Source organism: Neophocaena asiaeorientalis, unplaced genomic scaffold, assembly GCF_003031525.2.
Source record: "Neophocaena asiaeorientalis asiaeorientalis breed wild unplaced genomic scaffold, Neophocaena_asiaeorientalis_V1.1 scaffold225, whole genome shotgun sequence".
Classification (NCBI taxonomy): domain Eukaryota; kingdom Metazoa; phylum Chordata; class Mammalia; order Artiodactyla; family Phocoenidae; genus Neophocaena; species Neophocaena asiaeorientalis.
Genome location: NW_020172364.1, coordinates 2,288,102 through 2,301,238, shown reverse-complemented (window position 1 = coordinate 2,301,238; position 13,137 = coordinate 2,288,102). Strand labels below are relative to the sequence as shown.

General features: G+C 37.4%; 1 protein-coding gene across 1 annotated transcript in view; it reads left to right on the top strand.

Annotated features, from left to right (window-relative positions):
* LAMP3 (lysosome associated membrane protein 3) overlaps positions 1-6,879 on the top strand; it is a 33,747-nt gene extending 26,868 nt beyond the window's left edge. The window contains exon 6 of the mRNA XM_024768898.1: positions 6,417-6,879. Within this exon, the coding sequence (XP_024624666.1) occupies positions 6,417-6,550 (134 nt within the window). The 3' untranslated portion in view covers positions 6,551-6,879. The remainder of the gene's footprint in view (positions 1-6,416) is intronic.
* Positions 6,880-13,137: the final 6,258 nt, after the last annotated feature.

Here is a 13,137-nt window from a genome sequence, read left to right as displayed (position 1 = left end):
TCTACCCCTCCCCACACACACCAATTATCTTTAAAATTGCTTTGAATTAACATTCTAGTAACCGAAAAGAACACAGGTTTCCTTGGAATGATTAGTAAATAAATGCCTGGATGCATTATTGCCTTACAGTTCTGCCCACTGTTGCAGTGATGTCCCAGGAGGGTCCTAGAGGGGAAAAGTGCTGGGATTGGGACTGTGGTAGACTGGGCATCTGGAAGTGGCCTCCTCCGTGTCCTGGGGTTTCCCCCCGCCGCCACCGCCCCCCACCAGCCCCGTGCTGTGCTGCCTCCAAGTCGTCTTTTAGGGCTGCAAGGCTTACTGCAGAACACTGCTTGTCCCTTTCTAAGGTAGGGGCAGGAGGCTGCTGCGTAGGACTCCGGGAAGCCTCACAAGGGGCCTCTGATCCTCTCTGGCGGCACTGGCCCCTGACCTTTGGCTCTCCTGCTGCTTGCCCTTCCGGCTGATTTCAACTCAGTTTCTCCCTTCTGCTGACGGTAGAACGCCTGGATTTACCCCTCTCTCTGCAACCTACCTAGAGACAGTAGAAACCTTCACTAATGCCCACCTGGAGATAACCTATCCATTGTTCATTTTGGTGTACAGTTGACCCTTGAATGATGCTGGGGGTCAGGGCACCCACCCTCCCACGGTTGAAAATCTGTGTGTATAACAGAGTTGGCCCTCTGTTTAGGTGGTTCCCTCTGTACCTGCGTTCCTCCAGCACCTGCGGATAAAGTAGTACTGTAGTATTTAATGTTGAAAAATATCTGCCTATAAATAGACCCGTGCAGTTCAAACTGGTGTCCTTCAAGGGTCAACTGTATTTCCTTCTCAAGAATATTGTTTTACAAACTGAAAGCACACAGAGGACACAGTTTGGTATCCTTGTTCCATAAGCATTTCTCCATGCTGCTAGAGGTACAAGTGTCATTACTATGGCTGCTATCCTGAATATGCTATCAACATTACACAATAATTTACTTACCTATTCTGTTATTATTGGGAATTTTTATTGTTTCTAGGTTCTCACAACGATAACGTGAATAAAGAATTACGTATGAATTACATACAAAACAGACATTGATTAACAAATTTGTATCAATGTGTGCCCGAATTTTGGGTTTGCTTCATAAACTGTTTAAAATGGTTATAATTTATACTTCACTACTAATTCTTAATTTTTAAGAAACAAATGGGAACAAAAACACATAGGTTGTGAAAAAAATTTTAAGCACTACAGAAATATATGAAATGAAAATTGGAGTTAAAATAGCGACTAGAGGGGCTTCCCTGGTGGCGCAGTGGTTGAGAGTCCGCCTGCCGATGCAGGGGACGTGGGTTCGTGCCCTGGTCCGGGAAGATCTCACATGCTGCGGAGCGGCCGGGCCTGTGAGCCATGGCCGCTGAGCCTGCACGTCCGGAGCCTGTGCTCCGCAACGGGAGAGGCCACAACAGTGAGAGGCCCGCGTACCGCAAAAAAAAAAAAAAAAATAATAATAATAATGACTAGAATTTTCCTCACAGAATTTTTCTCCCTCATTGTCTAATTGATTGAGGGGAGAAAAAAATTTTTTTAAATCACCAGTAGCAGTCAAAAAGACATAACCTAATGCAATAAACATTTTAAACTTATGAACAACAAAGATACAAGACTGAGAGGAAGAGTGGAGAGGCGCGGCTGAGTGGGCTCCTAACCCTCCCCAGTACACCTACCCCAAGGAGCCATACTGTGAAAAAAAAAACATCCTGTGAATGCCGACTACTCTTCCTAAAACTGGAGAGAAAAAGAGCAGCCACTTGGGACTTCCCTGGCAGTCCATGATTAAAACTCTATGCTCCCAATGCAGGGAGCCCAGGTTCGATCCCTGGTTGGGGAACTAGGATCCCGCATTTCTTCAAGGTAGGTAGGAGTAGTGAAAATGGCTACTGCGGAGACAAGGCAGAATAAACACAGACTGCTGGAAATGAACTGGGGAGCCAGCCCCAAACCAGAGGACACCCCAGTCTGTAGCTAGTTCCCAAGGTATAGAAAAGAAAATAGAATCCAATTAGTTAGCTCACGAGGAAACGAGTAAGATGAAAACAAACTACAAGACTACAGTGCAAAATTACTGCAGGAAAAAATAATATAAAATTAAACTAAATTATAGATTCAGAGTTTTCATTTTGCAAGATGAAAAAAGTTCTGGAGATGGATAGTGGTGATGGTTGCACAAAAATGTGAATGTACTTAATGTCACTGAAGTGTACACTTTAAAACAATTAAAATGGTCAATTTTATGTTGTGTATATTTTACCACAATTTTTAAAAATTAAAGGAGGGAGGGTTAGAAAGGAATATAGTTGATAAAATACAAAGAAAACCTAACTCAAGGAACAGAGAGAAATACCTGTCAATTGTTTTTTGACAATTAATAAGAATGTGAATTCCATATAACCAGAGCTCATAGAGGAGAAGTTATAATGAAAGAGTGAGGTAAACAGGACATTTCACTCCTAAGAAAACAAATTGAGCATCAAAGCAACACACTTCCATAATAAATGGAAATAGTAAAAGGCAGAACAGATAGAGCTGAAAACTGAATTATCTTCATAGAGAAAAAGACTGTTAACCAGTTAATAAAAATTAAGATTATAATATTATAGGTAAGCTGCTAGGTATGAAAGCTATTCAGATCATCTAAAATAAGGATAACTGGTGCCTCTGAAGTACAGAGTTAAAAAATAAAAAGAAGATATATTTGATGATTTAAGAGGTTTTCCTTAAAATAAATAATTGTAGTTGCAGATTGAAAGTGCCCAGTGTATCTATCCCAGGGTGGGAGGGAAAAAAAAACCTGACACAGAAAACTTAACATTAAGATATATCCAAAGTAAGCCATAGAACTTTAAAGCTAAAGAATTCTTTAGACATACAAACTCCCCCTTCCCCTAAAAAAAGCAAATCACCTATAAAGGGGGAAGGTTAAAGATGGCCTCAGATTTCTTTACAATAACATTTAAAGCCAGAAAACAGTAGACCAATGTCTACAAAATCCTAAGGGAAAGTGTGGCCCCAAAATATAATCTGAGTAAAAAAGTAATAGACCGATATCCTCAAACATGAAATAATTCAAGGGATACAGCACAAATGAGCTCTTCTTAAAGATACAGCTTGACAATGAAATTTGATCAGAGAGAAGCCACATTACAAGCAAGGATATCAGCAAGCATCTTTCAGGAATAGAGAAAGCTCAGTTTTGTTTTGTTTTTTAAGGCATTTTATCTATTTGAAGAGTTAACTATAAAAAGCATTAAACAATTATGGATCTGAGATTTTATCATTCCTTCTCATATATAACATGATATATGTGCATGCTTATTCATCACAGAATTATTTGTAATATCAAAAGATTAAAAACAAACCAAGGGTCCATCAGTCTGGGACAGATACATTCCACAACAGAATACTATACAGTTATAAGAAAAGAATGAGAACATACATGTTTGTGTATGTATAAGGAAAGTTATCCAAAATATATTGTTAAAAAACGTGTAATGCATAATAGTGAAGAAAATGGGAAATAAAGTATATTTTCACTTTTGCTTATATCTGAAACATTGGAAATATATAAGAAATTAAGTAGTTGTCTAATATTGGCAGGGGGAACTAAGAAGATGGCACAAGGGTAGAAATGAAACTTCTCAATGTACAGCATTTTATATTATTTTGACTTTAAATAGTGAATGTGTTCTAAATTTGAAACGAATATTTAGAAATTATAGGAATTACACTTATCAAATAGAATTGAAATATTGTAAACCTGAACAATGTTTCTAAAAATATGTATAGCTATTCAGAATTTGAGTTGGGAAGACCAGAAATAGAAGGGAATCTGTTAGTGTTAATCTTTCAAAACAGAATCAATAGATAATGTCTAACTGGAAACAGAGTTTCGAAAACACGTCTCTAATTTATTTTATAACCTCTTAATGCATTTCATAATCATTTATTTATTTTCTACTTGTGTAGTTTTGTCTCTTCTTTGAACCTTAAAGAGATCTTTTATGCAACAATATTTCCCATAGCAAAGACACGTTTATTTGAAGTACAGTAATTCCTCTAGTTTTGTTTTAGTTTTTTTCTTCTGTGAAATTCAAGTAACATTAAAATGAACAATTTTGGTTAAAATAGCATTTGTATGATTCCATTTTGATAAAACCACTTCTATTTATTTTTCTACCCATCTATTCTTACAGTTGTAAAGAAAGACACCTGAAATAATGTTTGTCCATGTTTTACCAATGATAATTTCTGGGTAGGTGGTTTTCAGGAGATTTATAATGAGCATATATCATTTTTAAAAATACAATGATTTTTCTTTAAGCATACACATGAGCACACACACACTCATACACACATATATGTACAGAGGAAACAAATGCCTCAGAGATTTATGGTGATTAATTCAAGTGGAAGAAACATGGTGATTGGATAACTGTTTTCTTTGTTTACTTTTCTGCATTTTGAAGATGTTTAAACAATGTAATATTAAATTGTATATAACTATATAGAAAGTAAAAGTTGCCTCTATTCCCATCCCAGTCTTCCCCCAGCTTCTTGTGTATTTTTTTGCTCTAGGCACCCATGCAGTTCTTCACAGATCTTAGTTAACTTCCCTGTCAGCACATGGAAATCTACCACATTCCTTTTGATGGCTACCTCATAGTCTATTGTATGAATATACAACTGTAAATTTTTGATGGATATTTAGATTGTCAATTTTCCTCTCATAAAAGGAGATTATTATTACATATTTTTGTGTACTTTATGAATATATCTTCAGTATAAATTCCTAGTGGTGGAATTGCTGGATTGATAGGTATGAGCTTTACATTTTGTTTTGACAATTCTGTATTTTTTTTCCAAATTATTTTAACTTCTTAGATTATGTTCTTTCCTATCTAAGAAATATATATAAATATTTACATGTAATATTTAATATAACAAAATTATATATAATTTTAACAAATATGTAAATAACAAAATTATCATATACTCTAAAAGGATTCATGAAAAGCAACATTTCCCTGTCCCTCCTCTAAGAGACAAAGCACTTTAACTAGTTTTAACAATTTCTTATGGTAACTATCTCCATAATTCTCAATTATTTTAACTTCTTAGATTATGTTCTTTCCTATCTAAGAAATATATATAAATATTTACATGTAATATTTAATATAACAAAATTATATATAATTTTAACAAATATGTAAATAACAAAATTATCATATACTCTAAAAGGATTCATGAAAAGCAACATTTCCCTGTCCCTCCTCTAAGAGACAAAGCACTTTAACTAGTTTTAACAATTTCTTATGGTAACTATCTCCATAATTCTCTAAAAAATAATAAAAAGCTTATCCTACTGTTTCTTAATTTATCAGCTTTAAACCTCTTGCTATGGAAGATAAGGATTTAATACTTCTTACACCATCCTTTTTATGGTTATATCACTGTTTTTTTTGTTAAATCAATAAGGTATGCATTATTATAATGTAAATATTGTCCACTGCCAAATCAAATAGTATACTACAAGCACAGTTCCTGTCTTGTATAGATTTAGTTTTTTTCCCAGGAGTCTCTAATTACCATCCCCTCTTCCCTGGCCCCTCCTGATTCTTTTTACTTGGACCTCAGGTGAGAATTGGATTAATGGTGATTCTTGGTTCAGGACATAATTTCAATATGGGTTCATGGAAGACCTCAAGGGCATATCCTCTCATCTGTTCTTGAATAAGATATAGATATAGTTCTCCATTTATTTGTATTCAATTAAGGTCCCTTTTATTCCCAGGGCCTTGCATCTTTCTCCAGTCAAGACTGATTACATTTTAAATGAACTGAATAAATAATCTCTAACAGAATAAAGAAAAAAGAATTTTGACAAATTTGCAAACTTTCACTTTTAAGCTCTCATAAATAATTAGGTCTATTTTCTAATATTTTTGGCTCACTAAAAGCAATAAAACAGAACTGTAAGTGTGACAAAAATGAATGTTTTTAAAAGTGGAGAAACATCACATGTTTTCAAGAGAGAAGGTTTACAGTGACACAGTCTGTTTTACGTAAGCACATCCCACTTTGCAGAGAGCAACACCTGGAAGAAAACAGGACTAACAATTATTAAATATTTATTAATTTCTGAGAAGAGAAAGTTATCTTATGTCATCCTCCAACAATTTTATATATTATTTGCTTCCTTTATAAATGAGTAAATTGCAGGGTTAAATAACCCTCCCAGGTTCACACAGTTAGTGGTGGAAGCAAAAGTCAAGCACAGGTCTGACTCCAAAGCTCATATTCTCCCCACTCTAGCCTGCTTTCTGGTCTGTCCTCACTAAACCTTAGTGGCTGTATTTGTTTTTTCTCTTAGTGGACGAATGTTCATCTGACTACACAATTGTGCTTCCCGTGATTGGGGCCATCGTGCTTGGTCTCGTCGCAGTGGGTTTGATTGTCTATGCAACCCGCTTAAGGCGTGAATCTTCTGGATACCAGAGAATCTAACGGGTGCCCCGAGGGAAAAGAAAAAGGTGGAGTTTAGAGAATTCTTTCATTGTTTCCAGGATGTTGAAGACTTCCCTTGGAGTGTGGGTCCTTCCAACCGTGTAAACCACTATCTTTCACAAAAACCAAATTTCTGACGTAAGTTCAAGCAGTACATCAATTTCAAAATATTTTTTGTTCATTTTATGAAAGATCTAGTGAGCTGCTTAAGAATATTTTCTAGTTTCCTTGAAAATATTTTAACCAAAGTCAACATTTGAGATACATTAAATTAACATAATGTATGTAAAGTGGTATATGCTCCACATTATAAACCAAAGCATCAATTGTAATTAATGTTACCTGTGTTCACATTGGGGGTTTTATTTTATCCTTGATCTTTTCCACTTTTAAAAATGCTTCTGCTTTGCCTGTAAAATGTATTTTCAGTGCTTTTACTATCCATGTTTTGTAAGATGTATGTGTCTGTCAACTGACCTACCTCCTTTTCCACTTTAAATGTTTTCTAAACATCGTCAAAAAGAGCAACATATCATAGGTTGTCTAGATATTCGATGTGACACCAAGAGGAATAGATCAGCTTATATTTTTATCTTGATGACTCCTCCAGAATCACTAAAACTAAGAATTAGGTGGCTACAGACAACAGAATTAAATAATAAGCAAGAAACGATAATAATGGCCTTTCACTATTGAACAGATGCGTGTCAGACACTAGGCTAAGCAGTTTATATACATCTCATTTAATTTGCACAACTTACGTGTGAGTAAACTCAGACTTAAAGAAATTAATCACTTAAATGTCACCCAGCTAACAAGTGGCAGAGCCTGAATTTGACTTCCTGTTGGTCTGGGACCAAGGTTTCTGGTCTTTTCACTACATCAATTTGCCTACAAGAACAATGACAGTAAGTGCTGCCTGAAGCCTCATACTGGCATATGCTCCCTTTTACAGAGAAAATTATTTTGTCCAGAATCACGAGAGATTATGGTACATGAAAGGAGGGCTTAATGGGAAATAAAATAGCCTATCTTTAATGAAGTTCTCTACTCCCTCAAAGAAAACTGAGAGGCTCTGTAAAACATTCATTTCTCATTTTTATGGGATTGTTAAGCTGTGAGTCTAAGGATAAAGGAATGGAGTAAATTTCTCAAGGCATTTTTTATTTCTTTGAAAGAGAAATTGAACCGCTAACCAACTTTGGTTTCTCGAATGTAGATCTCCCTCTTGTGGTAACTTGCTTCTTCTGCAGTTTTATGGCCACGTTTTCACTCTAGTTCACGTTTTTCTGTAGAGCAGTCAAGAATTTTATTCCTCCTTTGTTTTTACTACCAAAGAAATGTTAACAGAAAAGACCACACACCCCTAGCATTCGTCAGTAAAGGAATGATTCGAGTCACCCTGGAGAACATATTCACTTTCCTGACTTGTTCTCTTATAGCTCAGTAGGGTTGGCAAGGACCTGCCTTTAGTCTTAATAGAATATTGAATTGTATTAAAAGTTTTTGTAATAAAAACTTACCTTGGAGATTTATGTCATTCGTTTTTTGTGCTATTAAAAATTTTGTTTTACAACCTTAGTGGAGGTTGTTGCTTGAATCAGTAAGTTAAATCGTCTTCCTAGAAATAATTTATTTTGTTCTATTCTCCACTGCCACATTATTACTAGGTAGGAAGACCTATTTGAGAGAAACTGAATTTCTGAGAAGATAAACCATATTAAAGTTATAAATTAAATTTCTCAACTCTCAGTCCAGACTACCTGATTGGATCACTGGTTTATTTAAGTGCTGCCACAATTACCCATTCATTCATTCATCCAACCAACATGGATTAAGGACTTCCTAAACGCCAGACAGTCTGGTAGGGGCTGAGATAAATCAGAAGACGTCCTGTGTTAGTTATCTATAGCTGTGTAACAAATTGCCCTGAAACCTAGCAGCTTAAAACAACATTTATTATCTCACACAGTCTCTGAGGGTCAGAAATCTGGGAGCAGCTTAGCTGGGTGGCTCTGGCTCAGGGTCTCTCACCAGGTGGCAGTTCGGCTGTTAGCCAGAGCTGCAGTCATCTGAAGGTTCAAATGGGGCTGAAGGATCTACTTCCAAGTTCACACCATATGGCATATCCAAAGGGATGCTCACAGCATGGCAACTGGCTTTCCCCAGAGCAAGTGATCCAAGAGAGAGAGACGACCACCTAATCACAGAAGTGACATGCCATCACTTCTGCTGTATCCAGTTGGTCACATTGACCATCCCTGGTACAATGTAGGAGTGAAGACCAGGAGAGGTAGAAATCAAGGGGGGCTGTCTTGGATGCTGTCTACCCCACGTCCACCGTCAAGGTAGAATTACTGGTTTACTTCTGTGGGGAAACTCGCGTATAGAAATTCCAGTGCAGGGCTTCCCTGATGGCGCAGTGGTTGAGAGTCCGCCTGCCGATGCACGGGACACAGGTTCGTGCCCCAGTCCGGGAAGATCCCACGTGCCGCGGAGCGGCTGGGCCCGTGAGCCATGGCCGCTGAGCCTGCACGTCCGGAGCCTGTGCTCCGCAACGGGAGAGGCCACAGCAGTGAGAGGCCCGCGAACCGCAAAAAAAAAAAAAAAAAAAAAGAAATTCCAGTGCATACACAAAGAAAAGTGGTTTCATAGGAACCTATACAAAAGGTAATAGGAGCAGGGCTGATTCCAGCCTGCTTCTAACTCTGCCCCAGATGTAGCACACCCCCAGGAGAACAGCCTCTCAAGCCCTGGCACTGACAGTCTATGGACCAGCCACTGCTCGGGCTGACTTGCCTTTCTACGAAGGCTCGTTGTTGGCCCATGCTCTGTCATATTCATTTATAGCTTTGCCCCAGGAATTTGTCAACTCTCCTGTCCTCTGTCATAATGTAATCCAAAGCGATCTGGACTGCACAGACATCCCATGGAATATCATTGAACCACTACATTGATGACATCATGCTAATTATACAGGACAAGCATGGAGCAATTATTATGCTGGACGCCTTGGTTAAACATATGTGTTCCAGGAGGTATGAAGATTCAGGGACTGACTACTTCATTGAAGTATTTAAGGACACGGATGATCAAGGACATGCCAGAATATCCCCTCCAAAATAAAATACAGATGTTTTTCATCTTGCATCCTTTCCAAAAGAAGGAAACACAGAGCCAGTTAGGCCTCTTTGGGTTCTGGTGACAACATTCTACAGCTAGGAAAATTCCTCTGGTCCATTTACCAGGTGACATAGAAAGCAATCGGTTTTGAGTGGGACCAGATCAGGAAAGGGCAGTACAGCAACTCCAGGCCACGGTGCAATCAGCCCTGCTGCTTGAGCCAGACACTCAGACAGACCTTACAGTGTTGGAGCTTTCAGCAGTGGGTAAAGGTACAGCATGAAATTTTTGGCAAACTCTAGCGGGAGAATCATAACAGGCCCTGGGCATTCTGGAGCAAGGCCATGGCCACGCCATTTGCAGCAGAGAAATATATACCCTTGGAGAAACAGCTCTTGACATGTTACTGGGTCCTGGAACACTTGACCTTGGGACACTAAGTGACCATATATCCGGAATTGACCATTTTTGAGCTGGATTCTGTCAAATCCACTAAGTAAGGAAGCTGGATGGGTCTAACAGTAATCAATTGCAAGATGGAAATGGTACATCCAGGATCAAGCCCAAGCAGGTTCAGAGAGCATGTATAGGTAAGAGAATTTCTTTGTTTCAGGAAATACACATTAAAGTAGTTAGGAGTAAAAAAGGGCATCATGTCTGCAACTTACTTGCAAATGGTTCAGAAAAAGAAGTATGAGTATATGAGTGTGTGTGTGTGGGTGTGTGTGTATGTGTGTGTGTGTGTGTGTGTGTGTAGGTACACAGAGAGCAAAAGATAAAGCAAATGTGGTAAAATATAAACACTTGGGATTTATAGGTGAAGGGTACTATTCTTGTAGCTTTTCTGTAAGCCTGAAGTTATGTCAAAACAAATCCAAAGTATGTAAAAGGGTGTATAATAAAAAGCTGTCACCATCCTGCTATCCTGTCCCTGTCTTGGAGCCAACAACTTTTCTTTCCCAGAGGCTATTGCTACATACATAAGCATGTATGTTTTGTCTTTCTCCTATTTTTACACAAATGATAAAATAATAACCACAGTTCTGCACATTGCTTTTTTCACTCATCAATGAATCTTAATATATGAGTACATATAGTGCTGTCGCATTCTTTTTTTAGTGGCTGCACAGTAATCCATTAAATGTATACCCATACATTTATTTAACCAGTCCCTTTTAATTAGTTTGTTATTTCCAACAATGAAACAATAAGTTTCCTTAATCAGGCATCATTTCAAATATCTGTGAGTATATCTTGGGTGATTTCTAAGAAATAGCTTTGCTAGTTTCAAAACTTTGTGAATTTGCAATTTTGATAACTATTACCAAAGTACTCTGCATAACGGTTGTACCAATTTTCACTCAATAATGATAACACTCTCATGCCCCTAACTAATTACAGTGTTATTAAACGTTTGATATATGCTAATGTGACAGGTGAAACATGGTATATCATTATAGTTTTATTTTTTTATAAATTTATCTTTTTATTTATTTATTTTTGGCTGCATTGGGTCTTCATTGCTGCGCGTGGGCTTTCTCTAGTTGTGGCGAGCAGAGGCTACTCTTCATTGCAGTGCATGGGCTTCTCGTTGCAATGGCTTCTCTTGTTGCGGAACACGGGCTCTAGGTGCATGGGCTTCAGTAGTTGTGGCATGAGGGCTCAGTAGTTGTGGCTCACGGGCTCTAGAGCACAGGCTCAGTAGTTGTGGCGCACGGGCTTAGTTGCTCCACGGCATGTGGGATCTTCCCGGACCAGGACTCAAACCCGTGTCCCCTGCATTGGCAGGCGGATTCTTAACCACTGTACCACCAGGGAAGCCCTATAGTTTTAATTTGTATTTCTTTGATTTGTAATAAGGTCAAGTGCCTTTTACGTTATTTACATTTCCTATTCTGTGAACTCCTCATATTCTTTTTTTTTCTTTATACTTGTTAGTTTCCCCCTTAGCTTTATTGAGGTATAACTGACAAGCAAAATTGTATATATTTAACATGTACAATGTGATGAGTTGGTATATGTATACATTGTGAAATTATTACCACAGTCAGGTGATGAGAATACTTAAGATCTACTCTCTTAACAAATGTCAAATATACAATACAGTATCATAATTAGAGTCACCATGCTATACATTAGATCCCCAGAACTTATTCATCTTATAACTGAAAGTTTGTTCCCTTTGACCAGCATCTCCCCTTTTTCCCCCACCCCTCAGCTCCTGGTAACCACCATTTTACTCTCTGTTTCTATATGTTTGACTTTTTTTTTTAATTCCAAATATAAGTGAGATCATACAGTATTTATCTTTATCTGGCTCATTTCACTTAGCATAATGTCCTCCAGGTTCATCCACGTTGTTGCAAATGGCAGGATTTCTTTCTCATGGTTGAATTATATTCCACTGTGGTGTGTTTGTGTGTGTATAATCTTCATTCATTCATTCAGTCAACAAATACTTATGTTGTTTCTATATCTTGGCTCCTGTGAATAATGCTGCAATAAAGGTGGTAATGCATATATCTCTTCAAGATACTGATTTTGTTTCCTTCAGATATATGTCCAGAAGTGGGATTGCTGAATCATATAGTAGTTCTATTTTTAATTTTCTGAGGACTCTGAATAATGATGTTTTCCATAATGACTGTCCAATTTACATTCCCACCAACAGTGTTCCCTTTTCTCCACATCCTCACCAACACTTGTTATCTTTGTCTTTTTGATAATAGCCATCCTAACAGGTGATATCTCATTGTGGTTTTGATTTGCATTTCCCTGATGACTAGTGGTATTGAGCACCTTTTCATGTAGGTGTTAGCTGTTTGTATGTCTTCTTTGGGAAAATGTCTATTTGGGTCCTTTGCCCATTTTTAATTGGATTATTTGTTTTTTGCTATTGAGTTGTATAAAGTCTCTCTACGTTTTAGATATTAACCCCTTGTCAGACATATGGTTTGTAAATATTTACTCCTATTCAGCAGATTCCCTTTTCATTTGTTGATCGTTTCCTTTGCTGATGAAGCTTTTTAGCTTGATGTTGTCCCAACTTCATCTTTGCTTTTTTTGCCTTTGCTTTTGGTGTCATATCTAAAAAATAAAAAACCAATGTCAAGAAGCATTTTCCCTATGTTTTCTCCTAGTGGTGTAAGGCAGGGTCCAGTTTCATTCTTTTGTATGTGGATGTCCAGTTTTCCTAACAGTACTTATTGAAGGGACTATTCTTTCCCCATTGGGTGCACTTGGCACCCTTGTCAAAGCTTAGTTGATCATATATGCGTGGGTTTACTTCTGGGCTCTCTATTCTGTTCCCTTGGTCTCTTCATATTCTTTGAAGCTTTTCTCTTGCATTATAGATCTTTTTTCTTATTGATTTGTAGGAGTTATTTATATATTAAGGAAAGTAGACCTTCATCTGTGATAAGAGTTATAAAATTATTCCTAGTTTACTTTTTTTCTATATATAT